This window comes from Cricetulus griseus, assembly GCF_003668045.3.
Source record: "Cricetulus griseus strain 17A/GY chromosome 1 unlocalized genomic scaffold, alternate assembly CriGri-PICRH-1.0 chr1_0, whole genome shotgun sequence".
Lineage (NCBI taxonomy): Eukaryota > Metazoa > Chordata > Mammalia > Rodentia > Cricetidae > Cricetulus > Cricetulus griseus.
Genome location: NW_023276806.1, coordinates 128,233,941 through 128,251,983, shown reverse-complemented (window position 1 = coordinate 128,251,983; position 18,043 = coordinate 128,233,941). Strand labels below are relative to the sequence as shown.

Here is an 18,043-nt window from a genome sequence, read left to right as displayed (position 1 = left end):
CCCCATTAATAATTAACACAAGGCATTATTATCAAGGATCAAATTGAGCTAATGAGTACTCCAAACTTGCCAGTGCTTCATCTTCTAAGTTAGTTCTTTGTATTCAGATTTGTGTTTTGTGTGGCTCAAAGAACTCCACAATGCCTGTCATTCTCAGAGAAAATTTGAAGTTAGTGTATGTAGTGAGTTTACCTACAGCTTCTTCAATATTTTATTACTTCTTTGTAGAGTATATTTAAAATACTTATCAAGCTGAAGTTTGATGAACACTTAATATACTAATAATAGTGGAACCAGAAAGCCAATACATTTTTAAAAATAAAATTTGCCATTTTGAAAATATCCAAATTGTATGTATGAGAGAAAGAAAAATATTAGATAAAGTCAACATTAGATTAAGAGTTATTTAATAAAGACAGTAAAGATTAAAACATTTTAAATGCTATCAGACAATGATTACATGAAATAAAATGCTATTAGATACGGGAAGAAGGGATGATGTATAAAAAGCTCCTGCTATTTATAGGACATCCACATGTCCAAGAATTTAAGGATTACTGGAGGGGCAAGATGTTATATTTCATGAAGATGAACTGTATACTACTAACATTGGTATTGTCAATTGCAGGCTACTAATAGCATTATTATAATAGTTAGGGAAAAATCATCATTGGCCACAGGAAGTATGAAATCAATACTCAAAACACTACTGGAGGAGCAGGAGAAAAATCAAAGAATGGATTTTTTCTTGTCTAAAAATTTGCTTAGAGCATCTTTAACATCTTTGTTTCTCAGAGAGTAGATTAGAGGGTTCAACATAGGTGTAACTAGGGTGTAGCACAAGGAAGCCAACTTACTCAGTTCAGGAAATCGGTTAGGGGTGAGATACATGAAGAAGACAGCACCATACAGCACACTCACAACACCCAGGTGAGAGCTGCAAGTGGAGAAGGCCTTCTTCCTTCCCTCTGTGGAACGGATCTTTAGAACAGTGGACACAATATACATGTAAGAAACAACAATAACTATGACAGTCGGTAAGATAATGACACTGGATAAGGAAAAAGATACTATTTTGTGTATGAAAAGGTCAGAACAGGAGAGTCTCTGAAGTGGACGACTATCACAGTAAAAGTGGTCAATAGCCCGAGAAGCACAAAAGGATAAAGTAAATGTCATACTGGTCTGGAGAACAGAGCTGATGCAGCCACAAAAATAAGAGCCTGCCACCAGCTGAGCACAGAGACGTGTGGACATGTGAACAGAATACAGGAGTGGGTTGCAGATGGCAATGAAGCGGTCATAAGCCATGGCTGCCAAGAGAAATCCTTCTGCCACTATGAAGAGTGCAAATAGAAAGATCTGGGCCACACAGCCTGCAAACGAGATGGACTTGCTCTCAGTCCAAAAGTTGCTCATAGCCTTTGGTGCAACAACAGACGAATAGAAGAGGTCGATGAAGGAGAGGTTGCCTAGGAAGAAATACATTGGTGTGTTCAGCTGGGGATCAGTCATAATAATGGTCATCATCCCAATGTTCCCTAGAAGGATCATGGCATACACAAACAGAAAGAGCAGGAAAAGGAGGGTATGGAGCTCAGGACCGACCCTGAAGCCTACAAGGATGAAGTCAGTCACTCCTGAGTGATTGCTTGTTCCCCTGTCACCCATGGAGGAAACCTGATAAGGTAAAATAAACAAACTTTTAGATTGACCTTACTGTTACAAATAGCTGCTAACAAGCTAGAAAACCTTGAACTTACCTTTGGTCTGCCTCTTGATTTGTGTCCCCAGGCTCAGAAAATATTATTTTAATTATGGTTTTCCCTATGTTTTGTGATTTCAATATAAAAAGGGGCTTATAGCATAATAAGAGTATAAAAACAGTAGCGACGTATGTTATTTCCATGGCTATTTTAAATGTTGAAAGTAGAATATTCATTAACTTAGTAAGTAATTAGAATTGTAGATAATTAAAAGTTAGGTTATATTTTTCAGGCCAAAGAGGAGTAAGATATCCAAGTAGAGAAAGAACCTGAAGTAGTCATAAACTAATTTTAAAAATAATGTATTTTTTCACTTTTCTTTGATATTGTCTACAGGCAAGAATGAATACTATTTTAATTTTTAAGATTTATTGCTATAAATTGATAAAGAGTCATGGTATAGCTGTGTTTTAACATTAAAAATGAATGTACTTTACTCCCCCTTTCGCAAGAGCTTTCTTGAGATCAAGCCCAAGCGTTCTCTGTGTATCTACTATCACCATAACATTCTGAGTCTAGTAATACAAATTAATCATTATAACACATACCTATTAGGGCTAAAGGAATAGCTGAATGATGGTAGGGTATGAGGATTCCAAATGAGGGCATTAGTCAATAACTTATGTTATGAATTTGATAGCTTATAACATCAAAAACTTTAGTAAATTTACTAAAGACATTCTGTCTTATGAAAGGAATCTTTCCCAGAGTAACTAACAAACAGGAATCAGTTTGTGGCATTTATAATTTGTCAAATCCAAATGTTGTAAAACTTTCTTTTACCTTGTGTGGTATAGAAGTTTGTCAGATTCTGTTAAAGATGAAACAGAACTATGAGGCTTCCCTTTTTGATGTTGTTAGTTTTAGTTACACAAATGGCAAACATAAAGTTAATTATCAGTGAAAATTACTTTGAGATTAAGAGGAATCCATTCTACAAATGCATATTCATTATCCTACTTTTAGAGTAGACCCTTCTCAGAAAAGGTGTCATGTATATCCCTTGTGACTTTACGGATTAAACCGCCCTTTAGCTGTTGAATTCTTGAAAAAATGTCTGAGGTCTTTTTCAGAAGAGAATAAAGGTGAATTTCTGAGTGATGTCCTGTCAATGTTGAGCTAATATTGGGGAATTGTGCTATGAAGCCACACAAATGAAACTGCAGAAGGCAATTCAGCCTCCCCTCTGCATCTTTAGATTCTTGCACATTTATAAGGAAGGGGGATTGTCTGTCATGAATAGATAAGTAAAGCCCCTGACCACATGGTATCTCTTGTAAGTCTGCCAAAGCACAAAGCACAGTCCATGAGGGCTTTGGACTTGGAATAACAGGGCAATGTTTTCAAACAGTTGCAACAGTAAGATTTCTCTCACCTTCTGGGAGACAATTCTCCAGAGAAAGAAGGAAATGGGTCAATTATTAAAACATCTGTGTTTCAGAACAACAAAGTCCAAGAAGAGTATGGAGAATCTGGATTTGGTAATACAAAACTGTGTCAAGTGTAAAATACAGAATTTCATCTTTCCTTTTGTGAATCCGTTTAGGCTGACGAATAAAGTCTTCTGGTAGTAAACTCTACACAGAAAAAGGAAACATTTTTAGTTTACCCTTATAACGTTAAGTTTTTATAAGGAAGGGAAAACAAACATTAAATGAACAAAGTCTTGGTCAGACTCAAAAAACTAATTTCTATCCTATTCTGGAATTCCATCCATTAAAAAGTCTTCCTGGTTTCAATTATATCTTGTGATATATTTGGCGATAAATAAATGAAAATAGAGAATAGTGTATAGGCAATGTCTAGCAAAGGCCATCCAGTTCATCAGTGAAATTTAATGATGACTGACTATAATTAACCAGGTTTACTTCTAAGTTTAGTTGCCTGAAAGTTGTTTATCCAGCTATCATTTTGTCACATATTAATTTAGTGATTTCTCATTGGTTGTACATTTTAAATAATTTTAAACATTGGCAAAAGAAATCACAATTTGTATTTTAAAAAAAATAAAGAACAATCTAGATGCTATAATCCCCCAAAAAGAACATGAAAATGAATAAGCAAAGTAAAGAACACACTGGTATTCAGGGAGTCCTAATATGTGCAGCTAGCCAAAAACTCCTTCATATATGGAGGCTGTAAGTTGACATCTAGTGTCTTTTGTCACTGTCTAAATTATTTCTTGAGACAAGGTAAACCCTATCTAACACAAGACATTGCAATCCTGTATTTGTTTTCTTATCTGAATAGGATCGGATGGAATCTCTTGCAGTTTGAATTTCTCTGATGAGTATTGTATTAAAATTTTTTATTGCTGTGATAAAATTCCTTAACAAAATCAATGCCAAAAAATGATTTACTTTACCTCACATTTCAAACTTAAAATCAGACCTCCCCCTTTAATCATATTAGAGACAACCCTAAGTGTCATCATAGAGTCTACATCCAGTAACTGATGGAAGCAGATGCAGTGACCACAGCCAAGCACTGGGCTGACCTCCTGGAGTTTAGTCTAAGAGAGAGAGGAGGGATCATATGAACAAGGGGGGTCAAGAGAATGATGGCGAAAACCACAGAGACAGCTGAACCGAGCTAGTGGGAGCAGATGAACTATGGACTATGGATTGACAGCTGGGGAACCAGCATGGAACCAAACTTGTCCCTCTGAATGTGGGTGACAGTTATATGGCTTGATCTGTTGGGGGGCCCATGGCAGTGGTACCAGGATCTACCCCAGATGCGTGAACTGGCTTTTTAGAGCCCATTCCTTATGGTGGGATACCTTGCTCAATCTTGATACAGTGGGTAGAGGCCTGGTTCTGCCTCAACTTGGCATCCCAGATTTTGTTGACTCCCCAATGAAGGCCTTACCCCCTCTGAGGAGTGGATGAGGGTGGGATGGGAGAAGTGGAGGGATAAGAGAAGGGGAGGGAGGGGAACTGGGGTTGGTTTGTAAAATGAAAACTATTTTTTTAAAAAATTAAAAAAAAAATCCACCTTTGGGAAGAAGGAATAACAACAAGAGCTAGAAGATTATTGCTATTAGTAGCTTGCTTTCTCCTTTTTATTCAGAAAAGGATCTCAGACCATGGGGTGGTGCTACCCCAGTAAGGTGGGCTTTCCTATCTTACTGAATATAATCTAAATACTTCCTATTCCATAGACTGTCTTAATCTAGATAATCCCTTGCTGAAATACACATGGCTTGTCTTCTAGATGATTATAGATCTAAGTTGGGAATTAATAAAAATCCATTACAGATAGTGTGGTTAAAATACCTTTCCTATGTTTACTGGCCAGCTGCACTTCATATGTTGAGATGGCTGTTCTTATTACCTCACTTAAAGTTTTTTTTCATTTCTCAAGTGGGTTTATTATTTTTTGTTTTTTTCATAGATATAAACTCTCTGTCAGATGTGTAGATATCAAATAATTTCTCCCATTCTGTAAGCTGTCTGTTCACTTGACTGTTTTAGGCACCATTTAGAAGCTTCTTAATTTCGTGAAATCCTATTTACCAAATAAGCCCTAGCTTTGTTTCCTATGCAACTGATTTCATTTTCCCGACACAACTTAATGGTTGTAACATTAAGCCACTATGACTTGGTTTAATACTGTGTTCATTTAGCAAATAATTGCACCGGGTTCTTCCTTAGAGCATATGACTTTTCTAGGCACAGATTCCTGGCCTGGTCATGATGCCAGGTATGGATTTCATCTTGTGGGCCAGATCAAAAATCTATTCTGAAAATTCACAGGGTTCACAGATGGATAAGAGTGATAAACATTCTTTCCCTTGGTAACATGCACAGCACCTCCCAGCATAGTGAAATCCAGCCAATAGGGATGAAGTTTCTATGTGAATACCAGTTTTATTTCTCCATGTTTTGTTGGGAGCCAAATCTCAGGCCTTGGCATGAGATCCTAGGCCATGCTTGGCAGGCCACATAGTTAACCTTTACATAGCAGTTCCTTAGAACCTCAGCTCAAAAAAAAAAAAAAAAACCTTGGCCCAGTTCTCCTCCCACAGGCTCAGTCACCTAGGTACCCCCTTCCTGGACCTCTTACTCATGAACTCTTGACCCTGCCAAACATCTTCTTTGTGGCTTCCTAATATCCTGCCTACACTAACACCTGGCTCACAAATAACCCATTCTGCCCCTCCCCATATCCTGACTATATAAGCTAGCCTGAGAAAAGTAAAGTTTGCCACTTATTAGAATCCTGTCTTGTGGTCGTTCTTTCTGCATCTCTTGTCCCCATTCCCTATCCCTGACTCTCTTGCCCCAGGTTGATGTCCTGCAGGTCGGGACAATGTTTTATGACTCAAGTATGTACTCTCTTCAGCAATATGGTCTTACTGCCAAGTTATGAAGTGGAACCAAGAGCATTAGCAATAGTCTGTAATGTTCAAGGGCCTTTGGGACATCACTGGCCAAAACCATTTCTGGCATTATGATTTTTCTATATATGTGTGCATATATTTTAGTTCACTTCTATAGTAGTATACTTTCTTAAGATTTTTTGAAAGGACTATAGCATTAGTTGTCCCTAACCATATTCCCTCTTCTACCTGGGGGATACAAAGGCAATAGGACTCCCTGAAAATTAATAATCATCTGCCACACAGATTGATAACTTTGAAAGAGTCATATTGCCTTCTATTTCCCAAGTTTTCCTTCTCCTCCCAAGGTGTTTTGTTGTTGTTGTCATTTGTGCAACTGTAGTAAATTTGTTTATTGAGTTTTTGATTTTAAATAATCCTTATCTTTTTAGTGAAAGTATTTGAGATATTCAAAAGGAATTAGGCTGTTTAGGTCTTTTTTTTTTTCCTTTGTTGGATTGGAGTTCTAGGTCAGTAGTTAGATTCTTTTTTTCAAACACATGCTCACAGTACCAGGTTCAATCTAGTATTACCTGAGAATATAATATCCTTTATGAAATAAGTCTTCTTTTCCTCATACACATGAACATCTTCTGGTTTCCAATCTACCTTTATTCCCATTTAAGCATATATAATTAACATTTAGACACTAGGATCTACATATGAAAGAAAATGTTTAGTGTTTGTCTTTCTAAATCTGTTATTAGAATATTTTCTAATTTCATACATTTCCCATAATGTAATTTTTCTTTATAGTTGAGAAAAAATTCCATTTGTACTTGTACTAGATTTTAATTAACCAGACATCTGTTGATGAACATTGAGGCTGATTCTATTTTCTTGCTATTGTGAACATGTGTTAGGAAGAAGAGTCCTCCTTTTCTTTTTGCTGTGGTAGAGATTGTAGCCCTCTCCATCATTTCTCCTCATGTTCTATTTTAAAATTTGTTTCCTCCAAAACTCAAAGTTCAGAAATTATGCGTTTATTTTATCTCCATTATTTGTCGTTGTCTAATATTACTGACTCCTTTGCCCTTTGATCTACCCCATTTCTTCCTGAAGCCTGATTGATTGGATATTGTGAAGATATAGAATGCTTGGTATAAGTAATTTAACAGCTTCCCCTGTCTCTGAATTGATACATCTTGATGTCCTTCTCATAGCCAATGGTCTTCTACAGCTATTTATTTTATAGTTACCAGGCACTTACATGGAGTATCATATATTAATAACCAATTTTAGCTGAAGATAACTGACTGCATACAAATGATTTATTACTCACTACTCCCCTATATATACACATTCTATATTACTGTTATAATATATTTATTATTATATATTTATACTACATTTTATTAAGATTTTATGCTTTGGCTTTTTAAACTTCTGTCACAGTATAGTTTTTCACAGCAGCAACTGTGGTATTTATAATATTGTATATTTTCCAAATTCAGTTCATTGAATGTGATCTCTACTCTTCCCTCTCAAGGTAGAAATCATGAATAAACATAATCTCTCATAACTGAGCTGAATCTATCTGCTCTTTTTACTCATTTGAATGAAGCTGTTCTTGACTGTATGGTTGTTCCTTCCTGATCTCAAAAACATACTGTTGCACCTTGTGTAGTCACGATTTTGGTATTGAAAGATGAATTTTTAGCATACAAATTTGAAAATATCACAATTTCTTTATCTTATGTTGTTACAGAAGACATTGCTACAATACAAGATCAAAAAGGTATACAAGGTATGACATTCCTCCTTTGGCCCCAGTTTCCTAATTTCTCATCATTAAAGGTGAGGTTAAGTGTAGGGTACACACGTGCATGCTCACTATTACCAAACCAAGGAAAACTCCTTTTGTTGACTTACTGAGAGATCATTTGTGTTTAATATTGTTGTTAGGTTTTGTGTTTGCTTTGTGGTACGGAAGTTCAAGCTCAGAGCCTCCTCATTCATGCCAGACAGGCATTCTGCCAGTGAGCTGTAGCATCAGTTCTGCGTGCTTTCTTTGGAACTGTTCACTTTCTCACTATTAACACTCATGCAAGTTCAAAAACTAGAAGACACAATTCTTTTTGGAGCCCTATCTTACTACTCAGTTAACTTTTCTTTGTATAGTCCATGTAGCTTTCAAAATATGCTATGTTAAAAACAGTCATGTTTTTGAACATAGGTAAACATTGCAGACTCATGACAGAATTTCCCTGGTAAGGCTAAATTATTGGCCATTTAAATTCTTCTGATGCATTACCTAAGGGGACTTTCAATGATATCAACCACTGGTCCTCAGTTATTTTACTTGATGTTTTCTTAAAATGTGGTTGGCACAGCAATGTGATTATTAATTGTTTGTCTAAGGATTTAATTCATTAATTAATTTACAAGCTCTCTAAAAAGTAGAGTTTACCATAATGCCAAAATACTAACATGGGTGTTCACCAAAATTTATCAAATAAACAAATATGTCTATGTGAATAAAAGAGTAAATTTTAGAATATGCCCTATTTTAATGATTCAATTGCTTCTAAACCTCCATTAAGTATTCCCCAGTAATAATAAAAACAAAATAAAATTAAAAACATAATATGTAGAGAAGGATCAATACTCAAAATACTCAAAAGTATTTTCAACTTTCTATCTTCTAATTATAGTTCATTGAGTAACTAGCACTTTATCAGAGCACTACACAAGTCCACAATGCTTTAAGACAATTGCCCAAATAAACGTTTATAGAAAAGGATATTTATACTTTGTTTCATCTTTTTATCAATTCTTCTCTGAGTATAAGCTATTTGATAAAGCTAAAATATAATAACTAATTAAAAGTGTTAATGAAGGAGCTGGAGAGATGGCTCAGAGGTTAAGAGCACTGACTGCTCTTCCAGAGGTCCTGAGTTCAATTCCCAGCAGCCACTTGGTGGTTCACAACCATCCATTATGAGATCTGGTGCCCTCTTCTGATGTGCAGATATGCATGGAAGCAGAATGTTGTATACATAATAAATAAATAAATAAATAAATAAATAAATAAATAAATAAAATCTTTAAAAAAACTCAAAAAGGTGCTAATGAAATTATAAAATAGAAAAAAAGTTTTATTTTAAAAAACATCATAATAAATTTTATACAGAGAGGAGAATGAAAAAGACAAACACTAGTTAAATTATTGTTAAGTGATTATAATGAAACATTAAAATATTGTTCAATACTATAATATATATACTGATTTTGCAAAGTAAATTGTCATTGGAGATGTGAGAAAGGAGCATGATCAACAATGAGTCTCTAATGTCCAGGATGTCCACACATCCAAGATTTCAGAGAAGAAAATAATATTTAATAAGGGCTTGTTGCATAAATTCTACTAATAGCATAGGAGAAATATTGATTATAAGACATATGAAATAACGCTCAAAACACTACAGGTAAGGAAGAACAATTAAAGAATGGATTTTTTCTTGTCTAAAAATTTGCTTAGAGCATCTTTAACATCTTTGTTTCTCAGAGAGTATATCAGAGGGTTCAACATAGGTGTAACTAGGGAGTAGCACAAGGAAGCCAGCTTACTCAGTTCAGGAAATCGGTTAGGGGTGAGATACATGAAGAAGACAGCACCATACAGCACACTCACAACACCCAGGTGAGAGCTGCAAGTGGAGAAGGCCTTCTTCCTTCCCTCTGTGGAGCGTATCTTTAGAACAGTGGACACAATATACATGTAAGAGACAACAATAACTATGACAGTCGGTAAGATAATGACACTGGATAAGGAAAAAGATACTATTTTATGGACAAAGAGGTTAGTACAGGAGAGTCTCTGAATTGGTCGAGTATCACAGTAAAAGTGGTCAATAGCCCGAGAAGCACAAAAGGATAAAGTAAATGTCATACTGGTCTGGAGAACAGAGCTGATGCAGCCACAAAAATAAGAGCCTGCCACCAGCTGAGCACAGAGACGTGTGGACATGTGAACAGAATACAGGAGTGGGTTGCAGATGGCAATGAAGCGGTCATAAGCCATGGCTGCCAAGAGAAATCCTTCTGCCACAATGAAGAGTGTAAATAGAAAAAACTGAGTCACACAGCCTGCAAACGAGATGGACTTGCTCTCAGTCCAAAAGTTGCTCATAGCCTTTGGTGCAACAACAGACGAATAGAAGAGGTCGATGAAGGAGAGGTTGCCTAGGAAGAAATACATTGGTGTGTTCAGCCGGGGATCAGTCATAATAATGGTCATCATCCCAATGTTCCCTAGAAGGATCATGGCATACACAAACAGAAAGAGCAGGAAAAGGAGGGTATGGAGCTCAGGACCGACCCTGAAGCCTACAAGGATGAAGTCAGTCACTCCTGAGTGATTGCTTGTTCCCCTGTCACCCATGGAGGAAACCTGATGAGAGGCACAAGGCAAAATAACAAACTCTTAGCTTGACCTCAGTGTTACAAATAGCAGCTACAGTACATGGGTCTAAAATTTAGCTTCAAACTACTGCAACTTAAAGTGAATTCAACCAGCTAATGTGGACTCTACACACTATTTTCACTTTAACTTTCTAAAATTGGTATTATTTAGCATTTCCCTTAAACATACAATACAATGCCTTCCTCCTAAAATGTCTGTCATTTTTAAGGTACCACTGGTCCATACATTCCTTTGCTATTATTGTACACATTATTTTCAATATTATGAAGCAATAACAGGAAGTGAGCATAGATAGTTTAAGAAATGCCTGCAGGTAACAGTTTACATAGTCTGGGTTTACAGATATGGTCACCTTGGTATTCATGTTCATAAGAAATTGAGGTTTAACTAAGAGTATCGTTGAATATTTCTATAACTGTGTTCATAAAGTCTTTAAAGATGCATAAGTTCATATTTTGTTCATATATATGTATATATACATATATGTGTGTGTATGTGTGTGTGTGTGTACATTTATATGAAGAAAAACAGAAATGACACTATGGCAAGCGACTACCTGGAGGGATTAATAGGGAGAGGGAATAGGAATATCTGAACATGGTCAATGAGATATGTGTGAAAGAATTTGTATGTTAAACAAAACACAATTTATAGTGAATATATGCCAATAAAAAGTGACTGAGTTATTTTCAATTACCTATTATGTTTAATTGCCTTTTGTGGATCATAAAGGCTTTGAATTCTGATTGAATTTATATACAACTTAAAAAGATATGTGTAGTGAATTACAAAAAAAAAGCTTAACATTCATTGTAATATTTTTTCTCTCTCTCTTAAGTAAACCATACAATTTCATTAAAAAAAAAAACTTTCTTTCTTTAAGCTCACAGTTCAACATTCTTTAAGAAAAATGTGCAGAGGTGTTAAGTGTTATTTGGAAATAGCCACTGAACAAAATATCTATATGTGACAGTCTGATTACCTTCCATTCACCCTGAATATGACTTCACATGTCATTGATTCCTTTGTAAGACATCACAGACTTTAGCATTATTATTAGCATTATTAATATTATTTGCTTTTTTTGAGACAGGGTCTCTCTGTGGCTTTGGAGGCTGTCCTGGAACTTACTTTGTAGACCAGGCTGGCCTCGAACTCACAGATATCCTCCTGCCTCTGCCTCCTGAATGCTGGGACTAAAGGTGTGCACCCCCACTGCCTGGCTTAAATGTTTTTGGTTTTTAGCATTATTTCTTATGTTTAATAACAATTCCTTAATATGGTAGCAATTATTAACAAACCTTAATAAAATAGTGAGTACTGATTAAGAGAGCTATTATTATGTGAAAAATAATCAGCATATCATTTGTGTATTGCAAATTATAATTAATCAATATACACCTGCTATAAAAATTAAAGTAGACTAATAATAGAGCATGCAGAATCAGGGTCACACCTGAAGGCTGCATGATTATGTAGTTAGGTAGTACTTATGCAAGCACTTTAGGTTGCAATAGACTTCACCTTTGTAATTCAGACCTTGGATACAGTTACTTAGGAAAACTTGCTTCCTCATATATAAAGAGAATAAGAATAGTGTAAGTCAAAGTTTTCTTGTGGAAATTAAATGACATACATGCAGAAGTGCATTTGACTCCATGGCAAAGTCTGAAACTAATGTTACCAATCTTATCACACTTTTCTGTTACTGGACAATCACTTTTAATTCTATTGGAAATTTCTAATATGCATACGGACTCTTGGATAGGTCAGTCTAAGTTGCAGTAAGGAACCATAGACATTTTTAAAGTCTAGGGAATGAAGACATCAGTGGGAAATGCAGTTATGTTACATAAGAAAATCAATAGCTAAGATAAAAGTAATAACCACTATTCAACAACAGTTTTGATTATTAAAAATAAAACATTAACTAAATCCCTCAAAAATTACATGTCCAAATATTATGAAGACACAAGCTTCTAAATTAAGAAAGACAGGGTATGATGGAATATGAGATACTAAAGCAAAGAAAGAAAGCTGAAGGAGCATACAATATTTGTAAACATCATATTATCTTTACTTTAATATTGCCTAGGGCCAAAGACACCAATATTTTAATACTTATTCTATTTCATCTCCATATTTTAATACTAGTGGCAAATATCCGTTATTCCTTCCACAGTGATAGCTTCTTTAAGGTGAAACTCAACTTGTTCCCTGTGTATTTGTTAGCTTACTGTTTTTGAATCAGGCCAATGCGCTTTGGTTATTATAGTGCACATTCACTCTGTGGGTAATAACTGAGTGATGATGAACATGCACAACTATAACAATGTTTTAAACATGTAATAAATGTAATAGAGCTTAATATCAATAGCAGCAAATTTAAAACAAAACCATCCATATCTTGAGAAAAGAATTCTTCCCTCAGTACCAAACAAGAAACTAGTCAGTTGATGACTTACTAGTTGTTAAATCTCAAATATTTTTAAAGTTACTTTTACCTTCTAAGATGTGGTGGCTTTTCAGATTCTGTTTAAAATGAAGCAGTAGAATCCCAAGATGCCTTCTTTTGAAGGGGGTTATTATTTTAGATCTATACAGTGTCAATATAAACTTGATTAATTATTCTATAACAAGCATAGGTATTTTAAAATTATTTCAAAATAAAAAAACCCAATCTTTCAAATATTCATTCATGGTCTGAGTTTCAGAGCCTCCCACAGAGAAGCATAACCTATCCTCATCAATGATTTCTGTCTAAAAACGTCTGCTTTGCTTTCTTGAAAAATTCTAGTCTTAGGAAAGTTAAGATGAAACGTTATGAATGGTGAACTGCTAAAACTTAAATGATCTTAGGAACTATAATTTTTAGTCCTGCAAGGTGAACCTGAAGAATCAACTAGTAGGATGTTCTCTGGTTCTTGTATGCTTTAAGAAAGGAATTAGGTAACACTGGATATATATATGTCCAGGCCCTGAGCCATCCAGACCCTCTAGTGATATATCAAGGCATCAGACAATGCTATTCACAGGGGCTTTAGACTTGGTATAACATTGAAGCTTTTACAAATAAGTGTAGCATTGAGATTTCCCTCACCCTTCTGGGAGACAGCCCTCCAGGGATAAAGGAAAAATACAACTTAATAATTAAGATATCTATGTTCCAAAATCAAGTAGATGAGGGCCATGGAGAATCTAGATACTTTTTAAATAACAATAGGAATTAAGTACACGCTACAGGACATTTCTTTCCTTAAATGAGTCTGTGAGATAAGGTAAAAGGATATTTTAATTTAATCTCTGAACAAAAAGTAGCATCTGCAGCTTTAACTGGAAAACATTTTGTTGAACAGGTAATATAGCTATTAAAAGGTTTAATGTGCTCTGTAACATAGGCATGGCCTGATGTTTCTTAATTATTTAACTATATTTTGTTATTTGTGATTGAGAATATGAAACACAATACTAAGATGGACAAACACAACAATTCATCTGGTTTATTGTTATGACTAAATTATGACTGACTGGACTTAAAGTCAGATTCAATTCTATTTATTAAAATATTTTATTAATTTTTTGATAATTTCACACATGTATGTAATATATATTTGACATATCAATCCCCTACTCCTTCGAATAACCCCTTCCAGATTACCCCTAAAAATTCTCAATTTAATCTCCTTTTTTAAAATTATAACCTATCCATTCCAGTTTTTGTTTTCCACATAGACATAAGATATGAGGCTATGGTGTGAGGTTTGCCTTCTAGGACCCACTTTAATAAAGAAAAGTGACTCTTCCATGCCAAGAAGCCATCAACAGGTAAGGAGTCATAAGTCCCTGCCCTTCTAAATTAGCCAAGGTTATCTAAAGTAACAGAACTGATTGAAAACTAAGCAGTTGTTCTATGACTAGATTTAGAAAGATAGCCTTTATATTTAATTTTATTTTTGGTTTTTCCAAGACAGGGTTTCTCTGTGTAGCTTTGGAGCCTATCCTGGCACTCGCTATGGAGACCAGGCTGGCCTCGAACTCACAGAGATCTTCCTGCCTCTGCCTCCCTAGTGCTGGGATTAAAGGTGTGCACCACCAACGCCTGGCCTTAAAATTTTTATACAACATATTTTATGATGTTTTTCACATTCCACAATGCCTCCCAAGCTCTCTACCTATATACATTTATGTTCTCTCTCAAAAAAGAAGAAAGGAAGGAAAGAAAGAGAAATAAAGAAAGGAAGAAAGAAAGAAAGAAAGCACAAAAATGAAAATCAAAACAGACAAAACAGACAAAAGTCAATATAAAACAAATGAAACCCAAATCAGTCTCTCTCTCTCTCTCTCTCTCTCTCTCTCTTTCTCTCTCTCTCTCTCTCTCTCTCTCTCAATTACACACACACACACACACACACACACACACACACACACACACACACACACACACTGTTTTGGCCAGCTATCCCTGAGTGCAGGCCTACCCAGGAGTGTCGTTGATACACCCATGACACTTCATCAATTGCAAATAGCTTCTCAGTTAGGAATGAGCTTTTGTGTCTACAACCTCTTCTCAGTGCTGGGATTTTGTTTGGCTTGAACCTGTGAAGATCTTGTTTGCACTGTTAATGGCCAAGATCAATAAAATAAATGACAATACTTGCTGGTAAGGATGTGGGAGACTGGGGACACTATTCATTGCTAGTGAGAGGGCAAATTGGTGCAGCCACTTTGGAAATAAGTGTGACAGTTCCTCATGAAACTGAGCATCAATTTATCTCAAGATGCATGTATACCACTCTTGGAGACTGGACCTCTTTGATTCCCTAGTTGGCAGCTCTTGGACCGCCCTTTGCTATCCTGAGCTAAAACACTGTCCATCAAATGCTGGAGCCATCCACTAGAAACACTGAGAGTATATGTTTTAGGAAAGCTATGAAATGATGGAAACTGGTTTTGTTGATTCCTGAAGGTGTATCTTCAGCCAGAGTTATTTGAAACAGTTTATTCCAGATCTTTATCACAAGTCTGCTGGAGCTCTGGATGATGATGGAACTACTTTAATCTAGGACAGACGTGGAGCTCTTCCCCCAAGGTTCCAACGAAGGAATGCAGGTGCCCCTTTTAAAGAGACATGGCTCCGGTTGGTCCAAACTACAATTTTCAATGAAGGTGAGTGTTCCTAAGCACAGGGGGTGATTGGTCCAAAGAAAATTATTGGGATGGTTCCTCACACATCTTCTGGACTAAATAAACACTCAAGCTCATTTAGTGATTCAGCTTGGAGATACTCTCCTGTACCCTTTCCTGGTATTGTACCCCATGATGTCATATAAAAGCCTCTCCAAAATGGTCTTTCCTTGTGTACTTTGAGTAGTTCCGGCTAAGGTGGTAACATGAAGAAAGACTGTTACAAATATACTGATAAGAGCCAGCACAAGTGTGACCTATGTCTTCCAACCTTCCAAGGAACATATGTCACCATGGCAGGCAATTGTCTAAGAAAAAAAGTAAACAGACAGTACTGGAGACTGTTAGAGCCTGGCCCCTAATTGCTTTCACGTGCACACAGGTTTTCCTCTTCCATGAGATGTATAGCAGTTCAGTGATTAACGGTATCTTTGCCCATGTTTACTTTGTTTTCCATCAGAACTTAAAATTAATGATTCATTCCCCACAATACCTATGGTAAATAAAAATAAATTTTACTGATAGAAAAGCAACGCATTCTTAACCTGGCTCTTTAGGAACTGAATAGCATTAACTTCCTCCTTAGGAGTTTTAGCTGTGAAGTTTCACAACTCCTACAGACCTGAGATGCTATTGCTTCATATCCGTATGACTTTTGAGCAAAGAATGTGTATGCTCACTGTGCTGCACTTCTCTTGTTGAGTGTAGAGGTGATCAAGTTTCTTCTTGTAGTTCATGGGTTAGCAAAGCTGCTTAGAGTTTCATGTACGACACAACCTCCTGTTCCTCTGTTACCTCACAGCTGCAGTGGGATCTATACCTGCACTAACTCTGGGATTCTAGTGAATATTTCCAAAGCTTGTAAATTTACTTCTTGTAGGGAGAGATCTCTAGGTACCTGTGGTACTGACCACGCCTGTTTGGGCATGGCCACAGGTGTGTATGGGGCATTTGGGATAAAGCCCTGAGGCGAGGGGTGCTTGCCCTCTCACCAGGTTCCTGTGGGGTCTTGGAGAGCTGCTGAGACTAACCTGGGTTATCAGTTTCTCATGTAAGTGATTTCCCCTTAATAAATTAACCATCAATATCCATATCCTGTGTACGGTTATTTTCCTCTACAACTTCTCTAATTCTGCTTTGCTCTGTTTTCTCTGTCTTTGTCATAAGAATCTGTATGACAAGCCTACTTTGGGGGAAGATAATGGAAATAAGAGAGACTGTTATGACAAATCTTTCTGCCCAAAGCCGCCATGCCGCACTGCCACGTGCGCACTTTTGTCAGCCTCCCGCCCGAGTTAGGGCCCCAAATAGTAAACAGAGACTTGTATTAGGTACAAATGCTGCTTCACCAATGACTAGGATTTCTCATCTGCTAGCTCAGTCTTAATTATCATAAATCTATATATTTTATAAGACTTATCTTATCAGACACCTTCCATTGGCGTCCTCCCTTGCCAGTGGATCACGTGGCACTGCTGGAGGAAGAGTGGAGGGGAAAAGGGCCACTTCCTGCTTGTCCTTCCTTAAATATGAGTCTCCCTGCTATGTCATTTCCTGCCTGGATCACCACTTCTCTACTACATTTCCCAGAATCCTCTTTGACTCCTAGTCCCATCTAACTTGCTGCCTCATTGGCCAAACAGTACTTTATTCAACAATCAATAAGATGAACATACACAGAAGTACATTCCCCATCAAGAGACCATGAAATAGGAGATTCCTTCAGGTCATTCCACTGGAGCCATCATCACCAATGAGACTTCAACAAACCTCTAGTCATGTACAACAGTGAAACTATGACAGAATAATACACACATATGCACTCAGAAATCCAGCCAATAGCTACCTATTCATGATCTCCTGAATCAACAAATATTTATTGTATTAATATATTTGTTAGCAGTTTCTATGAAGTATTTTATAATATTTGACAAAATAATGAAATCTAAATGAAAACCAATTGTTGCTACTATCAAAGATTCAAAATGTACAGTTTGATTAAAGAAAAGCAAAATAATAAAAAATAAAAACCAAGCAGGGATTGGGAAACAGTTCAGTGGCACCCAAGTTTGAATCCTTGGCACCTATTTAAAATACTCGTGTCTGGGTGTGCTTGTAACCCCATGTTAGGGTCCTAAGAACTCACTGGCCAAACAGATTTGTTGAAGAGGTGAGGTTCTGTTTAGTTAGAAACTCTGCTGTTCAGAAATAAGGCAGAGAGTGATGAACAGGACACCTGACTTTCACTTCTGGCTTCCAACTTCTGTGTGCAATCATGTGAGC

The 18,043-nt window shown here is 36.4% G+C and overlaps 2 protein-coding genes across 2 annotated transcripts; both read right to left on the bottom strand.

The window, feature by feature from the left end:
• Nucleotides 1-729: 729 nt before the first annotated feature.
• LOC100755219 (olfactory receptor 9K2) lies at nt 730-1,695 on the bottom strand. The gene has a single exon (XM_027391829.1). It carries the CDS (start codon nt 1,669-1,671, stop codon nt 730-732), a length of 942 nt encoding a protein of 313 aa, XP_027247630.1. The 5' UTR covers nt 1,672-1,695.
• A 7,897-nt stretch (nt 1,696-9,592) lies between these two features.
• Nucleotides 9,593-10,561, bottom strand: LOC100754927 (olfactory receptor 9K2). Its single transcript, XM_027391828.1, has one exon. It carries the CDS (start codon nt 10,532-10,534, stop codon nt 9,593-9,595), a length of 942 nt encoding a protein of 313 aa, XP_027247629.1. The 5' UTR covers nt 10,535-10,561.
• Nucleotides 10,562-18,043: the final 7,482 nt, after the last annotated feature.

What these genes read in the sequence shown, in the direction of transcription:
- LOC100755219 (XM_027391829.1), bottom strand. Translation starts at nt 1,671, where the DNA reads ATGGGTGACAGGGGAACAAGCAATCACTCAGGAGTGACTGACTTCATC.
- LOC100754927 (XM_027391828.1), bottom strand. Translation starts at nt 10,534, where the DNA reads ATGGGTGACAGGGGAACAAGCAATCACTCAGGAGTGACTGACTTCATC.